This window comes from Rousettus aegyptiacus, unplaced genomic scaffold (genome assembly GCF_014176215.1).
Source record: "Rousettus aegyptiacus isolate mRouAeg1 unplaced genomic scaffold, mRouAeg1.p scaffold_m13_p_10, whole genome shotgun sequence".
Lineage (NCBI taxonomy): Eukaryota > Metazoa > Chordata > Mammalia > Chiroptera > Pteropodidae > Rousettus > Rousettus aegyptiacus.
In genome coordinates, this window is record NW_023416285.1 from 65,186,664 (window position 1) to 65,214,647 (window position 27,984).

The 27,984-nt window shown below is 34.6% G+C and overlaps 1 protein-coding gene across 2 annotated transcripts in view; it reads left to right on the forward strand.

Moving 5' to 3' along the window:
- Positions 1–27,984, forward strand: part of SCFD2 (sec1 family domain containing 2) — a 346,047-nt gene that overhangs the window by 23,280 nt on the left and 294,783 nt on the right. For both annotated transcript variants that reach the window (XM_016119586.2, XM_016119585.2), the window contains exon 3: positions 5,504–5,631. In XM_016119586.2, the coding sequence (XP_015975072.1) occupies positions 5,504–5,631 (128 nt within the window). The remainder of the gene's footprint in view (positions 1–5,503; positions 5,632–27,984) is intronic.

The following is a 27,984-nucleotide window of genomic DNA, read 5'->3' on the forward strand; positions in this document are numbered from 1 at the left end:
CTTTTTATTTTTTGTTGTTATTATTGTTGTTATTGTATTTCTTGTGGAATATGTGACTATTATAATAAATCCTGTGAGTAAGCTTAACTTTCCGTGCTCTCCTTAGGGAAACCATTTCTCTGAGCTTAGTCACAAGATAATGGTATGCATTCACATTTCATTCTCAGTCTCTTAATTGCATGTATTGCACTTGATGTAGCACCATTATTCAACATTCAGCACCTTTAAAAAATTAATGCTGTCTTTATATTTTATTTGGTGATGAATATTTCCTGTTAGTTTCTAGTAGACTTCACTTGACATTTCATACATGCCAAACCAAGGCAGCTCTAAGATTTCATTCATAGTTAAGCAATTCTGGTAAATAAAGAGCCAAAGATTAACTGCAAGGACCATCTCTTTCTGTAAAGAAGTCTCCTGAGATTTGAAAAAAGCTAATTCTAACAGGTCATTGTTGTGCATATACTTTTGGTCTCTCATCATCTTCAAACAGGACAATTCGCCATAATGGTTTGATTTTTAAGGATATAAGATAATCGGTTTTTTAAAAAAGGACTTATATTTAGTCTGTGTTTGACGTGTAGTTACTGACTCTATTAAAACTAATTATATTTTGTAGTAACAAAATGAATCTTTTCATAGGATGGATATTCTATTATTTGTTTTAATATATTCCTTGAAATATACAATATAAAAGTGGAATATTTTGTCTCAGTTTTATCAACGATAAAATAGCCAGAGGCTATTTCTCCTTTCTTTCCTAAGTATGTAATCAAATAACATCTAGATTGACATTAAGACCTCAGGGCAGTTTAAAGTTTAGTTTTTTTTGTCATTTCAGTTATATAAATGATATATGTGTAGAATGATTTAAAATTTAGTAAAGTCTTCTTGGAGAGAAACATTTAAAGAAGAACATTGAATAAAAGTGATTGACACTGTATAGCAAAGTGACTGTCTAATAATTACCTACAAGAGGAACAGTATGATATTATTTAAAACAGGGCAAAATCCTGAGAGCAAGTTTTACTTGCTTCATGAGTTAATGAATGTGGCTTTGTTTCACTCTTCACTCTGTTGCATTGTTTTACATGTGGTGCACATAGAACTTAAAGGGAGACTAGAGACTATATTAAAGATTCGAAAAGAAAAACAACATGAAAAGCTGAAAATAATTGACATCTTACATAATCGAAGCTCTTTGATGATTTGCATAGTGCAAGCATGGCATGCTATCGTAGAAAGATCAATGCTCTCAGAAGCCCGTTACCTGGGTTTGAGTCCTGATTTTGCCATTTCCAAGTTGAGTGTACTTAAGTAAGATAGTTGGCTTCTCTGAGGGTCTTCAAATGGGGGCAGTGATAATGGCCTAGCTCGTGAAGTAAAGATCAAATGAGATATTAGTTGTTTTGTAAATCTGAAAAGGCTCCTAAAATAGAATTTAGTGATAGCATTTAAAAGTATTTTTTAGTATTATAAATTTTATTTACCTCTCAAAAATTTTCCTTAAGTTACTCATGAAAAGAAAGAAACTGTTTTTGGGTGGGCCTGATTATTGAACTGTTATCTAGCTGTTCTTGAACTTAAGAGAAAAGACTAAGCAAGATGAAGTAAGTTTCCAGTAGAGCATGAAGGGCTTAGATTAGGTATAAACAGGATCTAATAGCACTTTGATTTGTTTGAAACCATAGTGTTTTCTCAGGCATATTTAAATTTTTCTTTAGGTACCTTTGGAAACTAAAAATAAATTTTTCATCTGTGTTAAGTTAGGTAACATCCTGCTGAAGATGTAAAGATGATCGATTTAATATTACCTCTCATGTTCATTTCTACCGCAAAAGTGGTATATCCACTTTATAAGTTAGTATGAAAATATTTACAGAATCTGAACTCCTTCAAAAGTAACAAATCTAGTTTTATTTTTTTTCTTAAATTTTTAAGTTTTATTACATATTCATTACAGGTGTATAACATAGTGATTAGACATTTATATAACTCATGAGGTGTTCCTTTTAGAAGTCTAGTACTCACTTTGCACCATACATAGTTATTACAATACTATTGACTATATTCCCTATGTTGTACTTTATATCCTCATTGCTATTTTATAACTGCCAATTTGTACTTTTTAACTCTTAACCATCCTCTAACAACTCTTCCATTTGGCAACCATCAGTTTGTTACCTATGAGTTTAACAAATCTAGTTTTTTTTTTCTGATATTTCTTTAAAATATTTTTTTTATTTTTCAATTACAGTCGGCATACAATATTATATTAGTTTCAGGTATATAACATGATGATTAAAGATTTATGTATCTTACAAAGTGATCACCCTGATAAATCAGGTACCCATGTGATATCATACATAATCATTACAACATTGAATATAGCCTCATGCTATACTTTACATCCTCATGACTACTTTGTAACTACCAATTTATACTTCTTAATTCCTTTCCCTTTTTGACCCACCCTCCAAATCCCCTCCCATGTGGCAACTGTCAAACTGCTCTCTAGATCTATAGGCTTGTTTTCGTTTTGTCTATTCATTTATCCTGTTCTCTAGATTCCACATGTAAGTGAAATCATAGCATTTGTCTTTCTCTGTCTAACTGACTTCACTCAGCACAATACTCTCTAGCTCCATTCATATTGTTACAGATGGCAAGATATCATTTTTTTTTTATGGTAGAGAAATATTCCATTGTATATACATACCACTTCTTCTTTATTCATTCATCTGTTGATGGACACCCAGGTTGCTTCCATACCTTGGCTATTGCAAATAATGCTGCAAGGAACATATGTATTCATATGTTCTTTGAAGTTAGTGTTTGGGTTTGTTTCTTGTTATAGCCTTTATTTTAAAGTCTATTTAGTATAAGTATTGCTATCCCAGCATTTTGTTTGTTTGTTTCCATTTTTATAAAATGTTTTTTTCCATCTCTTCACTTTCAGTTTTTGTGTGTCTGTCTATCTGAAGTGAGTCTTCTATAGGCAGCCTATGCAAGGGTCTTATTTCCTAAATCCGTGCAATTACTGTATCTTTTGATTGGAACATTTAATCCATTTACATATAAAGTAATTGTTGATAGATATGTAGTTATCACTATTTTATTATTCATCATTTTGATATTTTTTTCTTTGTTCTCTTTTTCTCCTCAGAGAAGTCCCTTTAACATTTTTTGTAATACTGGTTTGGTGTTGATGAACTCTTTTAGCTTTGTTGTCTGGGAAGCTCTTAACCTGTCCTTTGATCCTAAATGATAGCTTTACTGGGTAGAGTAATCTTGGGTGTAGAGCCTTGCTTTTGATCACTTTGAAAATTTTGTGCCAATCCCTTTTGGCTTGCAAAGTTTCTGTTGAGAAATAGCTGGCAGCCTTTCGGGAGCTCCCTTGTAGGGAACTTACTGCTTTTCTCTTGCTGCTTTTAAGATTCTCTCTTTCTCTTTAACTTGGCATTTTAATTATGATGTGTCTTGGTCTGGACTTGTTTGGATTCATCTTATTTGGGACTCTCTTATTTGGACATCTTATTTGGTGCTTCTTGGGGTTGTATGTCTCTTTCCTTCACCAGGTTAGGAAAGTTTTCAGCCATTATTTCTTAAAATAAGTTTTCTATTCCTTGCTCTCTCTCTTCTCTTTCTGGTACCCTATGCTGTGAATGTTGGTATACTTGATGTTGTCCTAGAGGTCCCTTAAACCATCCTCATTGTTTTTGGATTCTTCTTTCTTGTTGCTATTCATATTGGGTATTTTATGCTACCTTATCTTTTAAACCACTGATTTGATCCTCTGCTTCATCTAATTTACTGTTGATTCACTCTAATATATTCTTCTTTTTCAGTTATTGTGTTCTTCATTTCTGACTGGTTCTTTTTTATTTTCTCTGCCTCCATTTTTACATTTCTCTTTGTTAAAAGTTCTCACTGAGTTCATCTACTCTTCCACTAAGTTCATTGAGCATACTTATAACCAGTATTTTGAACTCTGCATCTGGTAGATTGCTTGTCTCTATCTTGTTTAGTTCTTTTTCTGGAGCTTTGCTCTGTTCTTTCATTTGGGAAATGTTTCTTGGTCTCCCTATTTTGGCTGCCTCTCTGTGTTTGTTTCTATGTATTAGGTAGGGCTGCTGTGTCTCCCAGTCTTAGCAGAGTGGCCTTATGTAGTCTGTGTCCTTTGGGGCCCAGTGGCACATCTTCCCTGGTCACCTGAGCTGGGTGTCGCAGACTATAAGCCACTGAAAATTTATGCCTTGTTTTTATCTATGTCTCAACCACCGAGAATATGGTTTGGGATGTAGTCTACTTGGCTATTTAAATTAAACTTCAATATTAGATGCAGACTTATAATGACAGTTTTGATCAGATCAAAACAAGTGGAATATGTTGAGCAGCAATATTAGTTCACTCAGAAAAAATAAGTGATAATAAAAGCAACGGTTTAATGAAAGATTAGTATGTGTCAGACATTAAACTCAGTGCTGAACTACATCATTCCATTATTCCAAATCAAATTTAAACTCGAAAGATATACCTTACTAGATATAACTTTAAAGCTAAATTAATATCTTATTAGATATAACTTTTAAAACTAAACTTAAAATGCATTTATTTTCAAACTGTTGCTAACTGGATATAAGAGATCTTAGTGAAACTCTAAGGGGAGGAAATAGTCCTTGGAAATAGACAGAAGTCATCTTTGTTTCTTTATATTCAGTTTTTAAAGCATTACTACAAATGTGTATACTTGGCTACATGTAGAGGTCTTCCGGAAAGAACACTGTGCTTATTTATAATTTGAACATGGCATGTTGGGTGAGACAGAGGGCTGTTGGACAAGTGAGCCCAGATGAGACCCTGCATAATGCAGTGCTTCATGCTGTTATCAACGGTTAGTTGTAAAGGCTTCAGTAAGTGCCATTCTTCCAATCTAAGACCCAAGGAGGGATACTCAAGGCCTTAGTTACTTAGACTAATTCTTGATTTTCATTCAATATTAAACCTGCTCATTAGGAATACCAGTGAGCGATTTTTGAACAGGAATGCTCATTGCTAATTGCTTTGTGTTTCCTAGACAAGTATATTATTTCAAATTGGTATGCTTATAAGTCATTTTTATAAGTCATTTTTAAACATTTGTTAAATTTTGGCTGACATAACATTTATATATTACTCTAGCAATGTCGAACTGTATGCTCTGAAGTACTTATAAGTGAAACTCTAAAATAAAAGTATCATGTAGTTTTCCCACACTTCTCAAACAACAATATATCTTTTCTTCCTTTTTTTTTTATTTGATTTTATTATCTTCTTAATTTCTCAATATTTTGTGCTGATTAAAATGGGTTAGATAGTCTCTATTTAATCCCCATGCTTAGAGTCTATCAGTAGGAAAGATTACATTAGTACTCAAAAAAGATATTTAAGATATTATTTTGCTTTCAACTCTTTCCATTATCTATAGAAATTCATTCTAAAGCTCTTCATGGTTTTATTGCAGTGACACTGCAGCCAAAGCCCTGTGGGAAGCCTTACTGAATTCAAAGCACAAAGAGGCAGTGATGGAAGTCCGGAGACATCTAGTGGAAGCAGCCAGCAGAGAAAACCTGCCAATCAAGATGAGTATGGGTAAGTGTATCCACTTCACCTAGGAAATACAGCATCTGCAGGCTCTGAGTTAGTTCAATTAAGCCTGTTCTAAACAGTGAGCCAAACTAGCCAGCATAGCATATAGGTAAAAGTATTGAAGTATTTGTAAACTATTTAAAGGTAGGTAGGGAATATGTACACACTGCCTTTGGGGCTCAACAATTCCCCTTTCCTTAGACTCAATTTTGGGAACTCTAGGAGAGTCCTTGCTTATGCAGAATACTTTTTTAAGTTTCTTTAGTTGGACTAGAACTATCGAAATTGGTCTGGACCACCTTCCCTTTATTTTATTTCACCACTACTCCCCTCTTCCCTTTTTTGTCCTCCTTTCTTATTTAATGTGTATGAAAACACTTTTATTGGTTTTAAATTAACGAATGAACTCCTTTGCTGACAAAACAATTGAGGAATTGGACAGGCTTTGGCTTGGCCACTTCCTCACCTTTGGAGTGATCTGCTAATTGTCCAATTACATAAATGTTATCCTTTCTTCACTAGGGTATCATATAGCTCATTTTACTCATTCTTATTTTTTTCACATTCAGCTTTTTCTTCAGCATCAGAACGGTCTGGCTGCAATAGAATTTAAGTTTTAAGTAATTTTTTTTTCTTTTGATTAAAAATCAGAGAACTACTATTTTGATTTCAGAAAAGGAATTTGTCATTTTACTCTTTTTAAATTGAATAATTTTACTGGGATAGAAATATTTAAATATAAATATTGAATCTAGGATAGCATTTAATTCTGGAAACTTGCAGAAGTTTAATTATTTTAAAAATGTCTTCTCTCTTATAATTTGCTTTTAGATATCCAATAAATATTAGTATTTTACTGGATGGGAAAATTTTTCTGAGTGTCCTAGCCCAAGTTCTTGATAACTTATGAGTATAAAAATTAAACTATAAGTTGAAATAGAAGAACAAAAGTGTGGAAGTAAACAAATGAACCTAGAAAGAAAAATGTTACAGGGTCATACTATGAAAAAAAAAATCCTAACTTTCAGTATTTAGGTGACTATATGTGAGGGCTTCAAGGAACATGATGATGATAAAAGTGAAAATAACATTTCTGGAGTGCTTACAATGTGCTAGGTCTCCTTCTAACTTCTTCTAACAGTAATTCTGGTAAGATAGATACCCTTACTATCCCATTTTTCAGATAAGAAAACCAAAATAGAGAAAATTAAATTGTTCAAGGCCATACATCTGATAAGGGCTAAGACTGAAATTCAAACTCACACATTTTGATGTGAGAGAATATGTTCTTTATTTACAAAATCATTTTCATTTCATACAACTAATACCAGAAGTCCTACTGTTGTTTTAGGGTAGAAATAAAGCTGCTACTTTGAGACCATCCTGGTATTCGACTATTTGACTATTAATTCTAGTTCCTCCCTCCATCTTTTCCTCCTCCCTTCCCTTCCCTTCCCTTCCCTTCCCTTCCCTTCCCTTCCCTTCCCTTCCCTTCCCTTCCCTTCCCTTCCCTTCCCTTCCCTTCCTTTCTCTATTCTTCCTTCCTTTCTTTTTTTTTTAATTTTCATACTTCTAAGTACTCATTAAGAATGAGTGTGTATGCCTTATAGAATTCGTTATCCATGAGTGTATTGAGAAAATAAATAGTTCATATTGTCAATCAAGAAAAGTAGGAATGCACAAAGGGACTTGGCGATAGGGTTACTTTATATTGTGCTTCAGAGATATAAACTTACGATGCTATCGCAGAGCATAAATCAATTTTTGTTGCTCAGTGCAGGACTCTTGAAAGATCAACACACTTCACTTTTCTAAAGGGCTGTATCTTTTTAAAATAATCAGAGCTAGAAAGAAAAAAGACGAGTAACCCCATAAAGATTCAAATTTAAATGTTTGAAATTCCTGTTGACTGAAAAAAATTAGAAAAAGTGGTTTGCTTTATCTCAAAACACCAGATATGGGGGAGGATAGGGAGAGGGGGAAAAAAATGAATAAAAGAAACAGACAATTGTTGGAAAACTTTTGTTTTATAAGGGCTAAAAAGATTGGCCCAAATCAGTTTATCCATGTGACAGCTATAATTTATTAAAGGATAACACAGTGTGGCTACCCATTTCTGTTTCATATCACTAGTCAGAATACTAGTCAGAATTTCTGGTGTGTCTCATTTCCATTTTCCAACAGATATATAACCATCGATAGTAAGGAAAAGAACTGGGATCTAAACATAATAAAACATTGGTATTTGAAAACTGCTTATCATATAGCTTATAAAAAAAGTTATGCTCTGGTATACTTCATGGCTGGAATGCTTTTTCTAGCAGCACTTAAAATTATAAAATGTATTTTAAGCCATACACTATTCTCCCAACCCTTGCTATAAATTCTATTGTAATATAAATTTTTCTGACTTATTGGCTTCTAGTATTTTTGTAACATTAAACAGAGATTTTAATTCTAGATTAATGATCCTCTTATACTTTAATTCACTGAGAGAGATCCCATGATTGAAACCTCAGATCTTAAATATAAAGTCTCAGTACAAGGTAATATTAAAACATTATGTGTGCCGATAAAAATAAATATCATTCTCTTAAAGGAAAAAGTTTAATTACTAAAACAATCCTAAGAACTTTTATTTATGTGGGTTATATCTATTGATATATGTGGGATAGATGATAGATAGTAAGAAAATATCACAGAAATTCAAGCAGAGGAAATTTTTCAAGTATTCATGAAGTAATATAAAAATATTGTAATAAACTTATTACATGTTAACATGAATAACATATTTTTGTAAAAAATAACTATATTTAAAAAAATAGTGAGAATAATGACACTGTTTACATTTTTGCACATCTCTAATATTTGGTTTAATAGAAGACAGCTATATTTTCATATCTGCTTCTTCATCCAATATGTTGTGATATATTTATTTGGATACTTTAAATAAAGCAAATCTGATCTTACAAAGATATGTAGTTTGAAAAGAAAGGAATATTGTAATAACTTTTCAGAAAATTTCAGATAGTCTTTTGCTACAATACTAACTTTACAAGAGGTAATTTCTTATAGATTAATTGTAATGTAGAATATTAAACCATATCACTGAATTTTCTATACTCTTACAATAAAATCCATTTGTCTTTCTTGCACTTTCAATGGATCTTTTATACACATATTATTTTATATCATTGTGCATTAGGCACTTGGAAAATATTGGTTCTCTAAATTGTCCAGATCTTCTAAATGTTGACCCATATTAAACAATATAACAAAACCACATTTATTGATATCCCCATTGACATTAGAAAATCTTTAAGTATTGGAAATGTAAAGATATAGGGATAGATATAAATTTCCCCAAATTATAACTTTTACACAAAAACTTGTTATTGACAATACAAACTGCAGTGGTTTTTCCAGTTTTCAGTTATACAAAAGAAGTACTTTTTTTATAATTCTCATTTCTTTACACAGACTATTGACATTTTCTTAAGGGTTGGGATTTGATAACATTAACATTTGCAGTTTCATCATGGGCATTATGAAGTGAAAGCAATTTCTTTTGTAATTTGTTGCCACTGCCTTAATTGGTGCTGAGGCACCAGTACTTTTATCCGTCATTGTATTTACACCATCAGGGCACATACAGTTTAGTAACAAGATCAAATAACATCTTAGTAGTATTCTGAAAATAGTTTTGACTTTTCTGACTATGTGATAGTGTCTCAGGGACCAGGAGATCCATAGAACATCTTTGAGAACCATTATTTAAAAGAGTGCCATATTCTCTGGGGTATGAGATAGGCATAATTTCCTAGAGATCATTGAAACCACAATTAGATGTCAAAGTAGAAGGGGGGAAAATCTCATCGGAATTTTTTTCTAGACATTGTCCAGATCTAGAAGTAATCGACAATCATTTTTATTTATTTAAAAGATATTTATTATGTATACATCATGTATTAGATCCTTGTAGGGCATAGGAAACATCTTTTCAAATGAACAAATTATTTAACTTTGGTGAATCTTTTTTTTTGTCTGCAAAATGGCTATTATAATATCTGCAAATCTGATAATTAGATGAGAAGATTATGCATATGAAACATGTTGTTTGTGAAATTTAAGGTGTTCTGTAAAAGGAACATACAGCATAATATTATTTATTGTCTTCTGAGTAGATAAAACACATAAAAATAATGACTAATGGCCATAAAACTGTATGTGAAGAGTACTCTACCAGATATAGGGGTGAAATTCTTGCCTCTGTAGGATTTGCTCCCTCAAATATGTGACTAAAGTAATGGTTGTCAGGAGTGAAAGTAGAGATTTGGGATTTAGATACCTAGTGATTATGTTGAAGCCTTATATTACGTTTTTAAATGAAATATAAGAAAAATAATTTTTTTAAAGGAATTATACAATTAATCATCCAGAGAAAAGGTAGAATGAGTGAGCAGAGGATTAAAGACAGAGCCCTAAGGAACACATTCATTTATGGGTTTGAAGAAGAGAATCTAGAGAAAGAGACAGAAAGAGTTTTCGCTGAATTAAGCCTGAGAGTGTTAAGGTCACTAAACTAATGCTTCCCTCTTACATTCGATCACCTACAACAAAACTTGAGTTGCTTCTTTTTCTCTATTTCTTCATGTAAAATGGGAATCTTAATTTCTGATGTCCCTTTAAGCATCTACTCTGTGGCTCTATTTTTTTAACTTTAAGTGGTGCATCTTCTTTTTCTTCTTTTCCCCTCCACCTCTTCCTCCTCTTCTACCTTTTATTAATCTTTATGTTTTCTCAACATAAGAGACCCTCAACATGAGACTATGGGGTGGGAATTTAAAAACCCCAACAGTATGATATGGTTAGGAAGCTGCGGGCTGCAGGGTGGAAGTTGCTTTACTTAGAGGCTCCCCTAAGAACAGAAATTTCTTTCCAAGTCATAGTGGACCCATCAAGGAAATACTCCTTCCCTGGCAGCCTGGTAGTCTGCCCTCTTGATAACAGGGGTAAGCATCTGTTCCTTTCCATGTTCTCCACTGAGTTTATAAACGTCAATACAGTGTTTAAATTAGCCTCACGAAGGCTCCATTTTCAAAAAAAGCCAAACCATAAATGTTTTATATTTTATATTTTACCATTTGTGTAACTTTCAGAGAGAGCTGTTTATTTTCTATTTGTGACCCTAGTCGTGCCACAGTTATACTTTATTCCATATCATCCTGAAAATATATCTTGCAATAGACTTCTAAATTTTGGACCTATTTGATTGAATTGATTTACATCATTAAAATGCTCTTTTCACATAGTAACATGAAAATCCTATTGTGAGCTGCACATGTGAGGGATCTAGGTTGCACGCTCCTTATGAGAATCTGATGCCCGATGATCTGAGGTGGAGCTGAGGCGGTGATGCTAGCGCTGGGGAGCTGCTGCAAATACAGATTAACATTAGCAGGGAGGTTTGACTGCACAGAGACCATAATAAATCAATTGCTTGCAGACTTATATCAAAACCCTACCAGTGAGTGGCAAAAGACAATTAAGCTGCATTTGGTGGCTGGCTTTTTAGTGGTAAGTGAGTTGATGTACTTCACTTGTACAGCTGCATCTGATGGCATCTGATTCTGCATTATGGTGAGTGGTATAATTATTTTATTACATATCACAATGTAATAATAATAGAAATAAAATGCACAGTAAATGTAATGTGTGCTTGAATCATCCTGAAATCATCCTTCCTGCCCTGCCTCCCTACCCCGGTCTATGGAAAAATTGTCTTTTACAAAACCCGTCACTGGTGCCAAAAAGATTGGGGACTGCTGATTTAAAGGTTATCCTAGAAAACGTCTTTAGTATTTATGGTGTTATAAAAGTGGACACAATTCCCAGCTGGGCTTTGTCCAAGTTTCACTAAACACATGGTTGTATATACTGCCTTTCAAATCCCTACAGGAGATTTGTAATGCCTTCCCTCTTTCCCTTTAATAACTTGCTTCAATATCTGATAGTCATCTCGATCATGAAATTTTTTTCTCATGTCTGACTTAAATCTTTCCACCTGCATGTTAACCATATTTCTTTGCCCTTTGACTTCAATAGAAGTGGGAAGTAGGCAGTTATCATTACTCTTCCGATTCTTTACCTGTTGAAAGACGATGCTGCAGGATGCAAATTAGTGATAGTAATAAACTCAAAATTTTCAGAGAGAAATACACTTTTGTTCATTCTGCGTGAGACAGACATGGTTTTATTTCAGAATCAAGAGACTATTTAAAAGTAATATTAGAAAATTCCAATTATATCATATATAAAATAGAAAGTAAAGGAACTCATGTAACTTTACAACAACAAAAAAGAAACAATCCAATTGAAAAATGGGCAGAGGGCCTAAACAGACACATCTGCCAAGAAGACATGCAACAACCAACAGAAATATGAAAAATGCTAATCTATGGGTTTGATTTGTATTATGGAAATGATATACCACCTCATATCTATTAGAATGGCTGTTATCACCCAGACAAGTAATAAGAACTGTTGGAGAGGTTGTGGGGAAAAAGGAACCCTCATACACTGCTGATGGTAATGTAAATTTGAATAGCCAGTATGGAAAACAGCATGGAGGTTCATCAAGTTAATAAGATTAGAACTACCATAAGACCCAGCAATTCCTCTTCTGGGTATCTACCCCCAAATTTTGAAAACATTTATCTGCACCTCTATGTTCATTTCAGCATTATTCATGGTGACCAAGACATGGAACAACCAGTGTCTTTTGATAGATGATTGGATAAAGGAGATGTGGTACATGTATATCATTGGAGTATTAGCCATAAGAAAAGATGAAATGCTGTTATTTGAAACAACATGGATGATCTTGAGATTATTATGCTAAGTAAAATAAGTCAAACAGAAAAACTTGAAAACCATATGATTTTACCCATATATAGGATATAAAATTGAAAGCAACAATTGAAGAAGACAAACAAAAACTTGTAGACAAAGATAACAGTTTTAGTGGTTACCAGAGGGAAAACAGGGAGAGAGGAAGTAGAAATGGGTAAAGGGGATCAAATATAGGGTGATGGAAGGAGATTTGACTGGATTCTGAACACACAATGTAATATACAGATGATATATTATTGAATTGTACACTTGAAACCTATCTGATTTTATTAACTAATGTCACCCCAATAAATTTATTAAAAAAATGAAAAAAAAAAAAAAGAAAAAGGAAGTACCTTCCCTCATCCCTATAATCTTTCTCTTCAGTGTAACCTTTACTCCTAAATTAGTATCTTGCCTTCTAGGCCTTTTTCTCTGTTATTAGGTAAATAAACACATAAATAAATAATGAGAAAAATAAAATAAAAGTACATATTAATATGGTTTCCCTTGTAATTTTTTTCTCTCTTCCTAGAGTTTTGGATATACAAAATAAAATATTATAACACTTTTTAATTTGGTTTTAAAATTTTTTACAGCAGAAAAGAATAGCTTTTTTGGAAGGGAAAGTAAAGCAACAGTACATTTCCAAACGTGGAAGTGGGCATGAGCAAGAGAAGGGTGGCTCAAAAGGCCTCATAAAGAACACTTATTCATATAATCGTGCCTTATTTTTTTTCTTTTTTTGTTTTTTCATTTTTATTTTTCAATTAGAGTTGATATTCAATATTATTTTATATTAGTTTCAGGTGTACAGCATAATGGTTAGACATTTATATAATTTATGAAGTGATCCTCCTAATTAGTCTAGTACTCACCTGACACTAAACAGAGCTATTATCATATTACCGACTATATTTCCTACGCTATACTTTGCATCCCCATGAATATTTTGTAACTGCCAATTTGTATTTCTTAATCTCTTCGCCTTTTTCACCCATCCCCCCAACTCCGCTTCCGTCTGGCAATCACCAGTTTTTTCTCAGTATCTTTTAATCTGTTTCTGTTTTCTTTGTTTATTTTATTCTTTAGATTCCATATATAAGTAAAATCATATGATCTTTGTCTTTCTCTGACTTATTTTGCTTAGCAGAATACCATCTAGGTCCATCCATGTCATTGCATATGGTAAGATTTTATTTTTTTATGACTGTATAATATTCCATTGTATATATGAAATATATCTTCTTTATACAATTATCTATTGATGGTCACCTAGGTGGCTTACATATCTTGGCTATTATAATTAGTGCTGCAGTGAACATAGGGGTACATATATCCTTTCGAATTAGTGTTTTGGTTTTCTTTGGAGAAATACCTGGAAGTAGAATACTGGATCGTAAGGTACTTCTGTTTTCAAGTTTTGAGGATCCTCCAAACTGTTTTCCATAGTAGTTGTACAAATTTGAAATCCTACCAACAGTGTTTGAGGTTTTTCGTTTTTCCATATTCTCATCAACACTTATATTTTTAAATAAATTAATTAATTATTTTATTATGGTGACATTAGTTAACAAAATCCAGTAAGTTTCAGGTGTACAATTCAATAGTAAGGCATATATATACATATATGTGTGTGTGTGTGTGTGTGTGTGTGTATTGCATTGCGTGTTCATTGCCATAGTTAGATTTCTTTCTGTCACCACTTATTTGACCCCTTTTACCCCATATACCTGCCTCCTTCACCCACCTCCGCACTCTGGTAACCACTAACCTATTGTCTGTGTCCATGAATCTGTTTGTCTTGTTTGTTGCTTTTAGGTTTATATTCCACATATAAGTGATATCATGTGGTGTTCAACTTTTTCCATCTGGCTTATTTTGCTTAGCATGATTATTTCGAGTTCCATCCATATTGTTGCAAATGGCAGTATTTCATCTCTTCTTTTGTCTGAGTACTATTCCATTGTATATATGTATCACAGCTTCTTTATCCAAGCATCTATCGCAGTACACTTCAGTTACTTTCATGGCCTGGCCACTGTGAATAATGCTGCTATGAACATTGGTGTGCAAATATCTTTTTAGATATGGGTTTTCAAGTCTTTGAGGTATACTCAGTAGAGGGATTGCTGGATCATATGGTAGATCAATTCTTAGTTTTTTGAGGAACCTCAGTACTGTTTTCCATAGTGCCTGTACTAATTTGCAGTGCCACCAGCAGTGTATGAGGGTTTCTTTTTCTCCACATCCTCTTGTTCTTACTTGTCCTATTGATAACAGCTATTCTAACAGGTGTGAAATAGTATCTCATTGTGGTTTTGATTTGCATTTCCCTAATAGCTAGTGATGTTGAACATCCTTTCATATGTTTTTTGGCCATTTGTATGTCTTCGTGGAGAAATGTCTGTTCAGGTGCTCGGCCCATTTTTTAATTGGATTGTTTGTTCTTTTGTTGTCATTGAGTTGAAAATATATTTTCCCATTCGGATGGTTGTCCCTTTACCTTGTTGACAGTTTTATTTTTTGCTGTGCAAAAGCTTTTTAGTTTGATGTAGTCCAATTCATTTATTTTTGCTTTTACTTCCCTTGCCTTTGAGGTCAAATTCATAAACTCCTCTTTAAGTCCAAGGTCCATGAGTTTAGTTCCTATGTTCTTTTCTATGCAATTTATTGTTTCAGGTCTTATATTCAGGTCCTTAATCCATTTTGAGTTAATTCTGGCGTGTGGTAATAGATAACAGTCTAGTTTTATTCTTCTGCAGGTGGTTTTCCAGTTTTCTCAGCACCATTTATTGAAGAGGCTTTTCTTTCTCCACTGTATGTTTTTGGCTCTTTTGTCAAAAATTATTTGCCCGTATAAATATGGGTTTACTTCTGGACTCTTGATTTTGTTCCACTGGTCTGCATGTCTATTTTTCTGCAAGTACCATGCCATTTTAATTACTTTTACTTTGTAGCGTAATTTGAAATCAGGCAGAGTGATGCCTTCAGCCTCATTCTTTTTTCTCAGGATGGCTTTGGAAGTTTGGGGTCTTTTGTGCTTCCATACAAATCTAATGATTTTTTTGTTCTATTTCTTTAAAAAATGCCAATGGCATTTCGATGGGGATTGCATTAAATCTGTATAATGCTTTAGGTAATATGGTTATTTTAATATGTTGATTCTTCCAATCCAAGAACACGGAATATCTTTTCACTTTTTTGTATCTTTTTCAATTTCTTTTAATAGGGTCTTAGCTTTAATTATATAGGTCCTTTACATGTTTTGTTAAATTTATTCCTAGATATTTTATTCTTTTTGTTGCAATTGCAAAAGGATTTTTTCCCCCAATTTTATGACAATTCATTATTAGAATATAGGAACTCTATGGATTTTTGAACATTGATTTTGTACCCAGAAACTTTACTGTATTTGCTTATTGTTTCTAGTTGTGTTCTTGTAGAGTCTTTAGGGTTTTCTATCTAGAGAATCATGTCATCTGCAAATAGTGACAGTTTGACTTCTTCATTTCCTATTTGGATGCCTTTTATATCTTTCTTTTTCCTGATTGTACTTGTGAAGATCTCCAATGTTATATTGAATAACAGTGGCAATTGTGGACGGCTTCGCTTGTTCCCGATCCTAGTTTTTCACCATAAAGTATGATGTTGGCTGAGGGTTTATTATATATGGCCTTTATTATGTTCAAGTACTTTCCTTCTATACCAAATTTGTTAAGTGTTTTGATCATGAATGGATGTTGTATCTTGTCAAAGGCTTTTTTTTTTTTTTGGCATCTATTGATATGATCATATGGTTCTTATTTTTTAATTTGTTTATGTGGTGTATCACATTGATTGATTCACATATGTTGAACCACCTCTGTGCCTTTGGGATGAAGCCCACTTGATCTTTTTAATATATTGCTGTATTCAGTTTGCTAGTATCTTATTTAGGATTTTTGCATTTGTGTTTGTGACAGATATTGGTCTGTAGTTTTCTTTTTTTGCGTTATCTTTACCAGGTTTTGATATCAGGGTAATATTGACCTCATAAAATGAGTTGGGAAGTATTGCCTCCTCTTTGATTTTTTTGAAAGAGTTTTGAGGGGAATAGGTATTAAATCTCTTTTTTTTTTTTTTTTTTTTTTTTTTTTTTGGATGTTTGGTAGAATTCACTGGTGAAGCCATCTGGTCCTGGACTTTTTCTTTTTGGTAGGTTTTTGATGATTGTTTCAAGTCCTATGCTGCTGATCAGTCTATTTAGATTTTCTGGTTCTTCTTGATTCAATCTCCGAAGGTTGTATCTTTCTAAGTATTTGTCCATTCCACTTTTTATAGGTTATTAAATTTGGTGTTTTACATTTTTCATAGTATTCTGATATGAGCCTTTGTATTTCTGCAGTGTCTGCCATAATTTCCTCTCTTTCATCCCTGATTTTGTTTATTTGTGTCCTTTGTCTTTTTTCTTTAGTGAGTCTAGCCAGGGGCTTGTCGATTTTGTTAACCTTTTCAAAGAACCAGCTTTTCGTTGCACTTTTTTTCTTTTCTTTCTTTTTTTGTTTGTTTTCAATTCCATTTAATTCTGCTCTTATTTTGATGATTTCTTTCCTTCTGCTGACTTTAGGCTTTATTTGTTCTTCCTTTACTAGTTTTTTGAGATGGAGCATTAGGTTGCTTATTTGGGCTCATTCTTGGTTTTTGGAGCTAGGCCTGTAATGATATGAACTTTCCTCTTATGACCACTTTTGCTGTGTCCCACAAGTTTCGATATATTGTACTATCATTATGATTCATTTTTATGTATCTCTTGATCTCTGTTTTTATTTCTCCTCTGACCCAGCTACTCTTCAGTAGCATGTTGTTTAATCTCCATATATTTGTGGTTCTTCTTGATTTCTTTTTGCCGTTGATCTCAGTTTCAAAGCATTATAATCAGAGAATATGGTTGGTATGATTTCAACCCTCTTACATTTGTTAAGGCTATCTCTGTGAGTCAGTCCTTGAGAATGTTCCATGTGCACTAGAGAAGAACGTATAAACAGCTGTTCTGGGATGAAAGGCTCTGTAAATGTCAATTATATCCATTTGGTCTAATGTATCATTTAAGGTTGTTATTGCTATATTGATTTTCTGCTTGGATGATCTGTCCATATCTGACAGTGGGATATTTAGGTCCCCTACTATGATAGTGTTTTGGTCTGTTTCTCTCTTTAGTTCTGTTAGTAATTGCTTTACACATTTTGGGACCCCCTGATTGGGAGCATAGATATTAATAACTGTTATGTCTTCTTGATGCATGATTCCCTTTATCATTATGAGGTGGCCCTCAGTATCTTTCTTTACCTTTTTTATTTTGAAGTCTATTTTGTCTGATATTAGTACTGCTACTCCTGCTTTCCTCTGAATGCCATTTACTTGAAATATCATTTTCCACCCTTTCACTGTGAGTCTATATTTGTCTTTGGATCTGAGATGTGTCTCCTGGAGGTAGCATATGGTTGGATTTTGTTTTTTTGATCCATTCTGAAACTGAGAAAACATGGCGAAGTGAGAGAGGTCCTCAGATCTCTCCCTTTGAAACAACAATAAGCTGAACATCTAAAACTGAACAAAAAACACCCAAACTGCACACCAGCACGTCTGAGCGTGGGAGCTGTGCATAAGAGCTACCACAGGTCAGAACCCTGGGTGTCGGGCGGTAGACTGGGACAAATAGAGAAGCTGCCTCTTGCAGCAGCTGGAGCTCCTTGCAGGAGGATGAGTAGGGAAGAAGGTGTGACAACTTCCCTAATCCGCTCTGCCTGGAAGTGCTGAGACTTTTCTACACAGCTGGCAGCAGGGCTCAGTTATCAGGTCAGAAAGCAGAGAAGCGAGATGGGACAGCAGAGAAACAAAAGTTGATTTTTACCAGCCCTGGTTGCAAAACCGAGGCTGAGATGCAGCCCCAACCCCCAACCCAGAGGGCCCTTCACCCCATACCCTCTGAGACCAATCACCGCAGAGCCCCAGGGGAATCTGAGCAAACACTACCAAAACTTTGCCAACACCGGCAGGGACTGAAACCATTCTGCAACTCTGTGCCTTTTTATTGGTGAGTTCAATCCATTTACATTTAGGGCGATTATTGAAGTATGAGGTCTTCTTATAGCCATTTTATCTTTTGCTTTCTGGTAGCTCGGTGTTTCCATTACTTCCTTGTCCTTGTGTTTCTGTTTTCTTTATTTTGGTTGGCTTTTGTGTTTTTCCCTCTGATCCTTCCTGTTTTATGTTATATAGTTTGGTTCTGAATCTTTGGTGTGTGGTTACCATTATGAATATGTAAAGGATAGTTTATATTTATATATAAACTGTATATATATAGTTTATATCTATTTATATATATATATAGTTTATACATATAGTTTACACACACACACACACACATACACACATGCATGTATACACATACACAGTCATCCCTTTTCTTTTGCGGGTGCCTTATCTCCATTCCTCTTTTCAAATTTGGATCTTTGCATCCTCCCTTTTTCAGTCATTGTTATCTCAATTTGTCCTTATGCATGCTGAACATTAATTACTATCTTGCTATAGCGAATCTCTTCTTATTTTAAGCTTATAATGCCCTCTTCCTAGTAAGGGTTTCACTCCTCTGCTTTTATCAGCCTGCTAGTCACTTTACTCCTAATTATGTATTTGTTGTTGTTGTTGTTGTTGTTGTTGTTATTTTGTTTTAGGTGAGCTGACCCCTTTCAGTATTTCCTATAGTGCAGGGCTCATAGTGGAGAATTCTCTCAATTTTTGTATGTCTGGAAATGTCTTAATTTCTCCTTCATATCTAAGTGAGAGCTTAGCTGGATACATTATTCTAGGCTGGTAGTTCCTTTCATTTAATAGTTTGAATATTTGATTCCATGCCTTTTGGCTTGTAAGATTTGTGCTGAGAAGTCCAATGATAATCTAATGTTTTTTGTTTTTTGTTTTTGTTTTTTTTTTATAAGTTACTGTCTTCTTTTCCCTGGCTGTCCTGAGAATTCTGTCTTTGACGTTGATTTTTGATAATGCAATGTGTCTTGGTGAAGGCCTATTTGGGTTGAGATAATTGGATGTTCTGTTGACTTCTTGAATTCCAAGCTCCAGCTCATTCTTTACATTTGGGAAATTCTTGTGAACTACTTGTCTGAAAATGCTTTTCAGTCTCTGCTCCTTTTCCTTTCCTTTGAGATTTCCCATTATTCTTATGTTTTCTCTCCTGAGTTCTTGTATTTCTCTTTCATTATTTTTTCATTCTTCGGTTTCTCTCTTCTTTCCCTCTGATTTATTTCTAGATTTCTGTCTTCTATTTCACTGATCCTTTCCTCTATTTGGTCGACTCTCTTTCCCACTCTTGCTATTTCATTTTTCAACTCTTGCAGTATGTTCTTTATTTCTAGAAGATCTGTTTGGTTCTTTCTGAGGGTTTCAATCTCCTTGGTAAAGAACTCATTCTGCTCATCTAGTTATTTTTTCAATTCCTGAAGTTGTTGATATGATTTGTTTTGGATCTCACTGTTTTTTCAGAAGTACCATCCTGAGTTCTCCGTCATTTCAGTCACATATTTCTATGTCTATAAACTTTTTTTCTGGAGATTTTTCTCTTTTTTCCACAGATACCTTGTCACCTTGGTTGTTCATAGTGTTTAATGGACTATTTCTCCATCTGGGCATTAGTGGAAGTGCATTCTGCCTTTTATTTCCAGAATGAAGATTTATTATATAATGGTCCCTCACCTGTTGCAAATAAGGTGTTTTTCTTTTGGTTTTCAGTAGGTTGCATCTAAGCCTTTTGGTTGTCTGCTTTACATAAAATCTTAATAAATAATGCATTTTTTTCCCTTATAGATGTTTAATCATGCTTGCTACCCTCAGTCTCAGTTGCCGTCAGTGTTAGCCACAGTTTCAGTAGTATTTGCTCAGATTCCCCTGGGGCTCTGTGGTGATTGGTCTCTGAGCATATGGGAGGAGGGGCACTTTGGGTTGGGGGATGGGGTCTGCAGCTTAGCCTCTGTTTTGCAACTGTGGCTGGTAAAATTCAACTGTTGTTTCTCCGCCATCTCGCTTCTCTGCTTTCTGCACTTCTGACTAGGCCTTGCCACCGGCTGCGTGGAGCTCACAGCACTGCCAGGCAGGGCTGTTCAGGGAACTTGGCACTCCTTCTCTCCTCTCCTTCCTCCTACAGGGAGCTCAGGTGACTGCGAGAGGAAGCTTCTTTATTTCTCCTAGTCCATCACCTGACACCCAGTGTTCTGACCTGTTATAGTTCTTATGCGCAGATTGTATGCTCAGACGTGCTGGTGTGCAGTTTCAGTGTTTTAGATATTTAGCTTATTGTTGTTTCAAGGGGAGAGATATGGGAAAATCTCTCATTCTGCCATGTTTCGTGTCCAGTTTTTATTTAGACTGTCAGTTTTTTGGTATGTTATTTTAAAATATATTTTGGATATTTTTTTATCAATGTATCATTATTGAATATATTCTCTCATTCAATAGGATATCTTTTCCCCCCCTTGTTCGTTTTTTTTGCTGTGCAAAAACTTTTTAGTTAGCCTTCCTTCCTCTTAAGTTTTTTGGAATAGTTTAAGAAGAATAGCTGTTAATTCTCCTTTGAATATTTGTTAAAATACACCTGTGAAACCATCCAGTCCAAGACTTTTGTCTGTTTGTAGGTTTTTGATTATTCAGTTTCGTTAGGAATAATCAGTCATTTCAAATTTTCTATTTCTTCTTCATTCTGTCTTGGAAGATTGTATGTTTCTAAGAATTTATCCATTCCTTCCAGGTTGTTCAATTTGTTGGTATACGATTGCTTGTATTTTCTTATAATCCTTTGTATTTTTATGTAGTCAATTGTTACTTCTTTTTCTGATTTTATTTATATGGGTTCATTCTCTTTTTTCTTGATGATTCTGGTTAAATGTTTATTAATTTTGTTTATCTTTTCTAAAATCCAGCTCTTGGTTTCATTGATATGTTGATTTTTCAAACTCACCCTATTTTATTTATTTCTGCTTTGATCTTTATTATTTCCTTCCTTCTACTCACTTTGGGCTTCATTTGCTGTTCTTTTTCTAGTTCCTTTAGGTGCAAAGTTAAATTGTTTATTTGAGATTTTTCATTTGTTTGTTTGAAGTAGGTCTATATTGCTATGAATTTCCCTCTTAGGACTGCTTTTGCTGTGTCCCATAAATTTGGGGTTGTTGTGTTTTCACTTTCATTTCTCTGATGGTGTTTTTTGATTCCTCCCTATATCTCATTGTAAACCCATTCATTGTTTAGTAGCATGTTAATTTGCCTTCATGTGTTTGTGTGTTTTTCACTTTTTTTCTTATAATTGATTTCTAATTTCATACCATTGTGGTCGTAGAAAGATGCTTGATCTGATTCCAATCCTCTTAAATTTACTGAGAACTTTTTGGAGCCTAACATGGTCTATCTTGGAAAATGTTCATGTGTACTTGAGAATAATGTATATTCTGCTGCTTTGGGGTGAAATGTTCTAGAAATATTAATTTATCTGGTTTAGTGTGACATTTAAGGACATTGTTTCCTTGTTGATTTTCTGTCTGAAAAGTCTGTCTGTTGGTGCCAATGAGGTGTTAAAATTCCCTTCTATGGCTGTATTACTGTTATTCTCTCCCATTATTTGGTCAGTGTTTGCTTTATCTATTTAGGTGCTCCTATGTTGGGTGCATAAATATTTACTAGGCTTATGTCCTCTTGTAGGATTAATCCCTTTATCATTAAATAATGTTTTACTTTGTCTCTTATTATAGCAAGTATTGCTACCCCAGATTTTTTTTTTTTTCAGTTCTATTTGCATGAAATATCTTTTTTCATCTCTGTCCTTTTAGTCTGTGTGTTTCTTTAAATCTGAAGTGGTTCCCTTGTAGACAACATACGTATGGGTCTCGTTTTCTTATTTGTTCAGCTACTCTATGTCTTTTATGTAGAGCATTTAGTCCATTTACATTTAAAGTGATTATTGATAAGTACATAGTTATTGCCATTTTACTATTTATATTTGTATTCTTTCCTCCTCCCCCTACTTCTTTTTAAAGAAATTCCTTGAACATTTCTTATAATATTGGTTCAGTGGTGATGAATTCCTGTAGCTTTTTCCTATCTGGGACGATCTTGATCTCACCTTCAATTTTAATTGATAGCCTTGCTAGATAGAGTAATCTTAGTTGTGAGGTCCTTGCTTTTCATCACTTCGAAGATTTTCTGTACTGCAAAGTTACTGTTGAGAAATCAGCTAACACTCTTATGGGACCTCTCTTGTAAGTAACTAGCTGCCTTTCTCTTTCTGTTTTTAGGATTCTCTCTTTGTCTTTTAACCTTTGACGTGGACCTCTTTGGGTTCATTTTGTTTGGTGCTTTCTGTACTTTCTGGACTTGTCGGTCTTTTCCTTTGCCAGTTTAGGAAAGTTTTCAGGCATTATTTCTTCAAATAGGTTTTCAATCCCTTGCTTGCTCTCTTCCTCTTCTGGTACCCTAGCGATGCAAAAGGATTTATGTTGGATGTCGTCCCAGAGATCCCTTAAACTTTCCTCATTTAAAAAAATCAATTTATTTATTATTTATCTGTCTTTGCTGTTTTGATTGGGTGTTTTCTGCTATTTTGTATCCAAATTGCTGATTTGATTTTCTGCTTCATCTAATCCTGTTGTTTCCTTTTAGTGTATTCTTCATTTCAGTTATGGTATTCTTTATTTCTGACTGGTTCATTTTTTGGCTTTCTGTGTCCTTTTTTAGGCTTGCTATCTCTTTGTTGAAGTTTTCACTGATATTGTCTTTTCGGCCCCTGAGTTCATTGAGCATCCTTATAACCAGGGTTTTGAACTCTGAATTTGGTAGTTTGCTTGCATCCATTTCTTTTACTTCTTTTTTGGAGTTTTCTCCTGTTCTTTCACCTGGAACATGTTTGATTTCTCATTTTGGCTGTCTCTCTGTGTTTGCTTCTATGTGTTACGTAGTCTGCTATGTCTCCCTGTCTTAGCCTTATGTAGTAGGTGTTCCTTGTGGCCCTGTGGTGCAGTCTCTTTGATCACGTGTACTAGGTGCTCCAGAAGTAACCCTTGTGTTGTTGCATGTGTCCTCCTGTTATACTTGAGCCTTAATTATTGTTGGCACATCAGTGAGTAGGATTAACTTTCAGACTGACTGGCTGTGAAGACTGGCCATGTCTGCAGTGTATGAGCTGTGTGTGGGCTCATCCCAAAGAGAGAGTTCGCTCATCGGGCTCATGTGCCTGTTGAGACCACTGTTTAGGTGTATTGCTTGTGGGCTAATCAGGTCATATTCTGTTGAAGTCTAATGCCAGCCTCTGGGTGTGTTGGTTCTGGAGCCTTTTGGGTCTCCCAAGGTTATCTGCTGCCTGTGACCAGCCCGTGGCTGCCTAATTGGAGCTACAAAGCTATGCCCAATTGGTTGCCCCCAGTGCTTGATCTGGAGGCACATAGGCGTGGTCAGCTACCACTAGTCCTGGTCCTGGGGCAGATTAGCAAAATTAGTAAGAAAAGGCTCAGGGTACCCCAAGGCCTGAGCTTACCTATAAGGCTCAGCAGCTAATGGAGTCTCAGGCAGTACACGAGTTGGGTTAAGTGTGTCCCAGGAAATTACCCAGGTGGGATGAGTGGCATTCACCAGGTTAGTGCAGATTCAGATTTGGTGCCAGTGCTGCACCTGTGGTCACTTGCAAAAGTCTTAGATCGTACCTCAGTGGTGCAGCACCCCCACCTCAGGTTCACAGACTGCTGAGATTTGTTGAAGAAATACTACAGCTCAGGATGGGGCTGGCTGCCCGCCCAGGAATTGTCTTCAGAGGCATGCAAGCTGAGGCATGTAAATTGTTGCTGAAGGACCCTTCTGCCATAAGGGAAGGGAAGGGCTGGTTGCCCAGCCAGGGATATGAGATATGGGTGGGATGTGGTCCCAGGAAGTCACCAGGTTGGAGCTGAGAGAGCAGAGTTCATCAGGCCAATGGAGATTCAGATTTGGTCATATGGTAGGAGGGCTCAGCACAGGCAAGATGGTATCCACCTGTAGGCTGCACAGGAGGAGGGCTCAACAAAGGGTTATAATGGTGGCTGCTCCTCCAGCCCTTGCTCTGAAGCCACACAACTCAGTTCTTACCCTGTATGTCTCTGGCACATCACAAACTGCTGTTTCCCATCCAGTGCTTGTGAGTGAGTAAGTCTGTATGCAGGCTCTTTAAGGGGACACCTGAGTTCCTGTTGATTTTTACAGCCATATTTTGTGTGGACTCCTCTTCGTAGCACTGAAACCTTGGCCTAGGGAGCTCAAGTGTGAGGCTGGGTCCTCTCGTTATTGAGGTGGGTCCTCCACAGTTGAAATATCCCTCTTGATGTGCATATGCTACACACTTATGCACAGCCAGACTGTTTTGTGCCTCCACCCCTCCTACCATTGTCAATATGGCCTCTTCTTTATATTCTTAGTTATAAGAGTTATGTTCAACTAGTGTTCAGATGGTTCTCCAGGTTGATTGTTGTATAATTAGTTGTGATTTTAATGTGGTCATGGGAGGAGGGATGCATAGTGTTTACTCACTCTGCCATTTTGACAGGAACTGCCAGTAATGCCTCATTTTAAATATTAATATTCCCTAAAAATTATATTAAGTTGTTAAATTTAATCAAGTCTAACATGTGTGAAGATATTGACACAACCATGGAAATCAAACAATATCAGCTAAAGCTATACACCTACTGAGCAGTTTCACACCTGGGCATATAGTCAATAGAAATGGGCACTTATGTATACCAAAAGACATTTATTAGAATGTTCATAGTATCATTACTTATAATGTCCCCAAACTGTAAAACCTAAGTGTCCTTCAAAGCAGAATGGATAAAGAAACTGGTGTAGTCATGTAGAGCAATAAAATAGGGGAAAAAAGATTTAGGTTTTGGATAATGTTAACAAAAGAAGTTAGACACGAAAGAGTACATACATATAATTTCATTAAATGAAGTTCAAAAGCAGAAAGAAATGATCTGTGGTGATAGAGATAAAAGTAATAGTATACATTTGTGGGATTATTCATTGGATAGGTATACGAGAGGGTCTTCTAGAGTGCTGGACGTATTCCATACGTTGATCTGACTGGTGGTTAAATGGATAGATACATATGTTAACATTAATTTACCTGTACACTTAAGATTTGTGTGATTTGTATACTTTATGTTATTCTCATCACTCTTCATATCCATTATACTTGAGGCTTCTGTGTCTGAAGTTGCTTGTACCTTCCTAGCAGGTAGCTTTCTCTTTGCTGCAGTGCTTTTTAACTTATTTTAAGCAAAGCCTTTTTGGGTGGCTGAGAGTAGAAGATTTAGTTTTATTGTTTGTTTTGCTCTATAAAGTAGTACTCTTCCTCTTTTACCTTCTAGGGATTTGTATTTCAATTAAAAATATTTTAATATGATAAAAATGATAGTATTATTATATTTAAAATCATAATTCAGTTGTAGTAATGATTACTTGAATGTTCTTATTTCTATTATTGCTTGGTTTCCCGATATAGCTAAGTACACTTATGTATCCCAACTGAAAATTTCATTCAGCTTATATTCTAATATGTATGACCTTGTAGCTGTATATATTTTTGATAACTGATTTGGGTTGGGCTTTTTCTAGGGGTGATAAAATGTTCTTAAATTATGTTGTGGTGATGATCGCAGAGCTCTGTGAATATACTAAAAACCACTGAATATACCTTAAGGGTGAATTTTGTGGTTTTTGAATTATATCTCAATAAAGCCGTTATTTTTTTTCAAAACTCTTGGAAATAAAGATATTATTGTGAAAATAAAATTCAGCCAAAGTTTAAATATACATCAAGAAAACTTCTTAAAATATAGTCTGAATAGGACATTAAAAAGATAGAAAAGATAAAAGGCATAGCTAACTAATCCAGGAGGACTAAGGCTAATTTAAAGTTTCATAAAGAGAAACAAAGCAGAGAATAGGAAACAAAGCAGAGAATAGCAAAGAAAGAATGTGAGGCTTTTACAGATATGAATAAAGGCATAGTCAAATTTAATAGGCTTCCTGAGAAGCAAGTAGAAAGAATTAAAAAAAATCTCTGAACTAGATGTAATCACTGTGAGTCCTCAGAGTACAAGGCAGTGAGAAGACCTTAAGGGCTTTAAGATGGAAAAAAGAAGATTACCTGCAAAGGAACAAGAATGAGAGTAGCACACATTCCTCATTAGCAACTCCATTATTTTAACTGAGAATTCTATGTCCAGATATACTATTATTAAACTTTGAAGGCAAGAAAAAGCCTTTTCAGACATAAAAGAACTTTGCTTTCTAACCACCTTTCTGAGTAAATTACTTGAGAATGTCCAGCAAAACGAGTACACCAAGAAAGAAAAGTAATAGATTTAACAAAATAGTGTTCCAATAAAAGAGAGCAATAAAGGGAGTTCCAGGTTGCTGACTGTAGAAAGGCCTGGAGAACCATCGATCCAGGATGGCCCTGGAAAATGAAGGAGTTTGGTGATAAAGTGTTCAGGGAGGAAGAAAACACAGACTCCGGAGATAAGACATTATATTTGTGATTATAATATGTCAAAGCTTTGATTAAGGCAGATAATGCCCACCACCCCAAATGCCACCAAGTGTTCTAGGAGCAAAACATATATGTATAGGAAATGTAATCATAGCACGTAATTTGATTCCGTCATTAACAGTTATATAGTTCATAATGACATAAACACTACTATTGATTGATTTTGAACTTTTCAAATCAAACTATAGAAAAAACACATAAAACTAATTATAGTTACAGAACAAAATATAAGTGCTATCAATTTTATTCAGATCAAAATAAAGGTAAAGATGGTTTGAAAGTGAAAGGGAGAAATAAGAAGTAAAGTGAAGGGTAGGCAGGCTAATATCCTCTTCTTAGAACATGAAAGGCATAAGATGCCAACATAGTTGACAGAACAAAAAAAGTTTAAGTCTGCTTAACTTAATGTAATAATGTAATGTAATAATGTAAGTCTGCTTGTGGACTATCTCACCATCTATTTGTTGTTGTGTGTTCCTATCCTTTTTAATTCCTTTCTGTCATTCTGATGGAATAAGGAGAGGATGTAAACCTGTCTGCTCAGTTTACACTCTGAGCTTTTTGTACAGTATTTACAAACTTCTAAGCCATCTTTCATACACAAGATTCTGGCTCTCTTATGTTAACTGTTGCATGAACATTTGAATCAGTATGGGTGTTTTTCCTATCATATATATGTATTCCTGGAAAACTTATTTTGTAAAATTACATACGAGGTATCAGGGTTCATGATAAAAAAATATCATTAGCAGGAGCTCATTCAAATATATATTTAAATTTATAATTAGAAAACTAATAAAAACAATAAGAATGTTGATAAAATACTAATGCAGTTAAAAAGATAT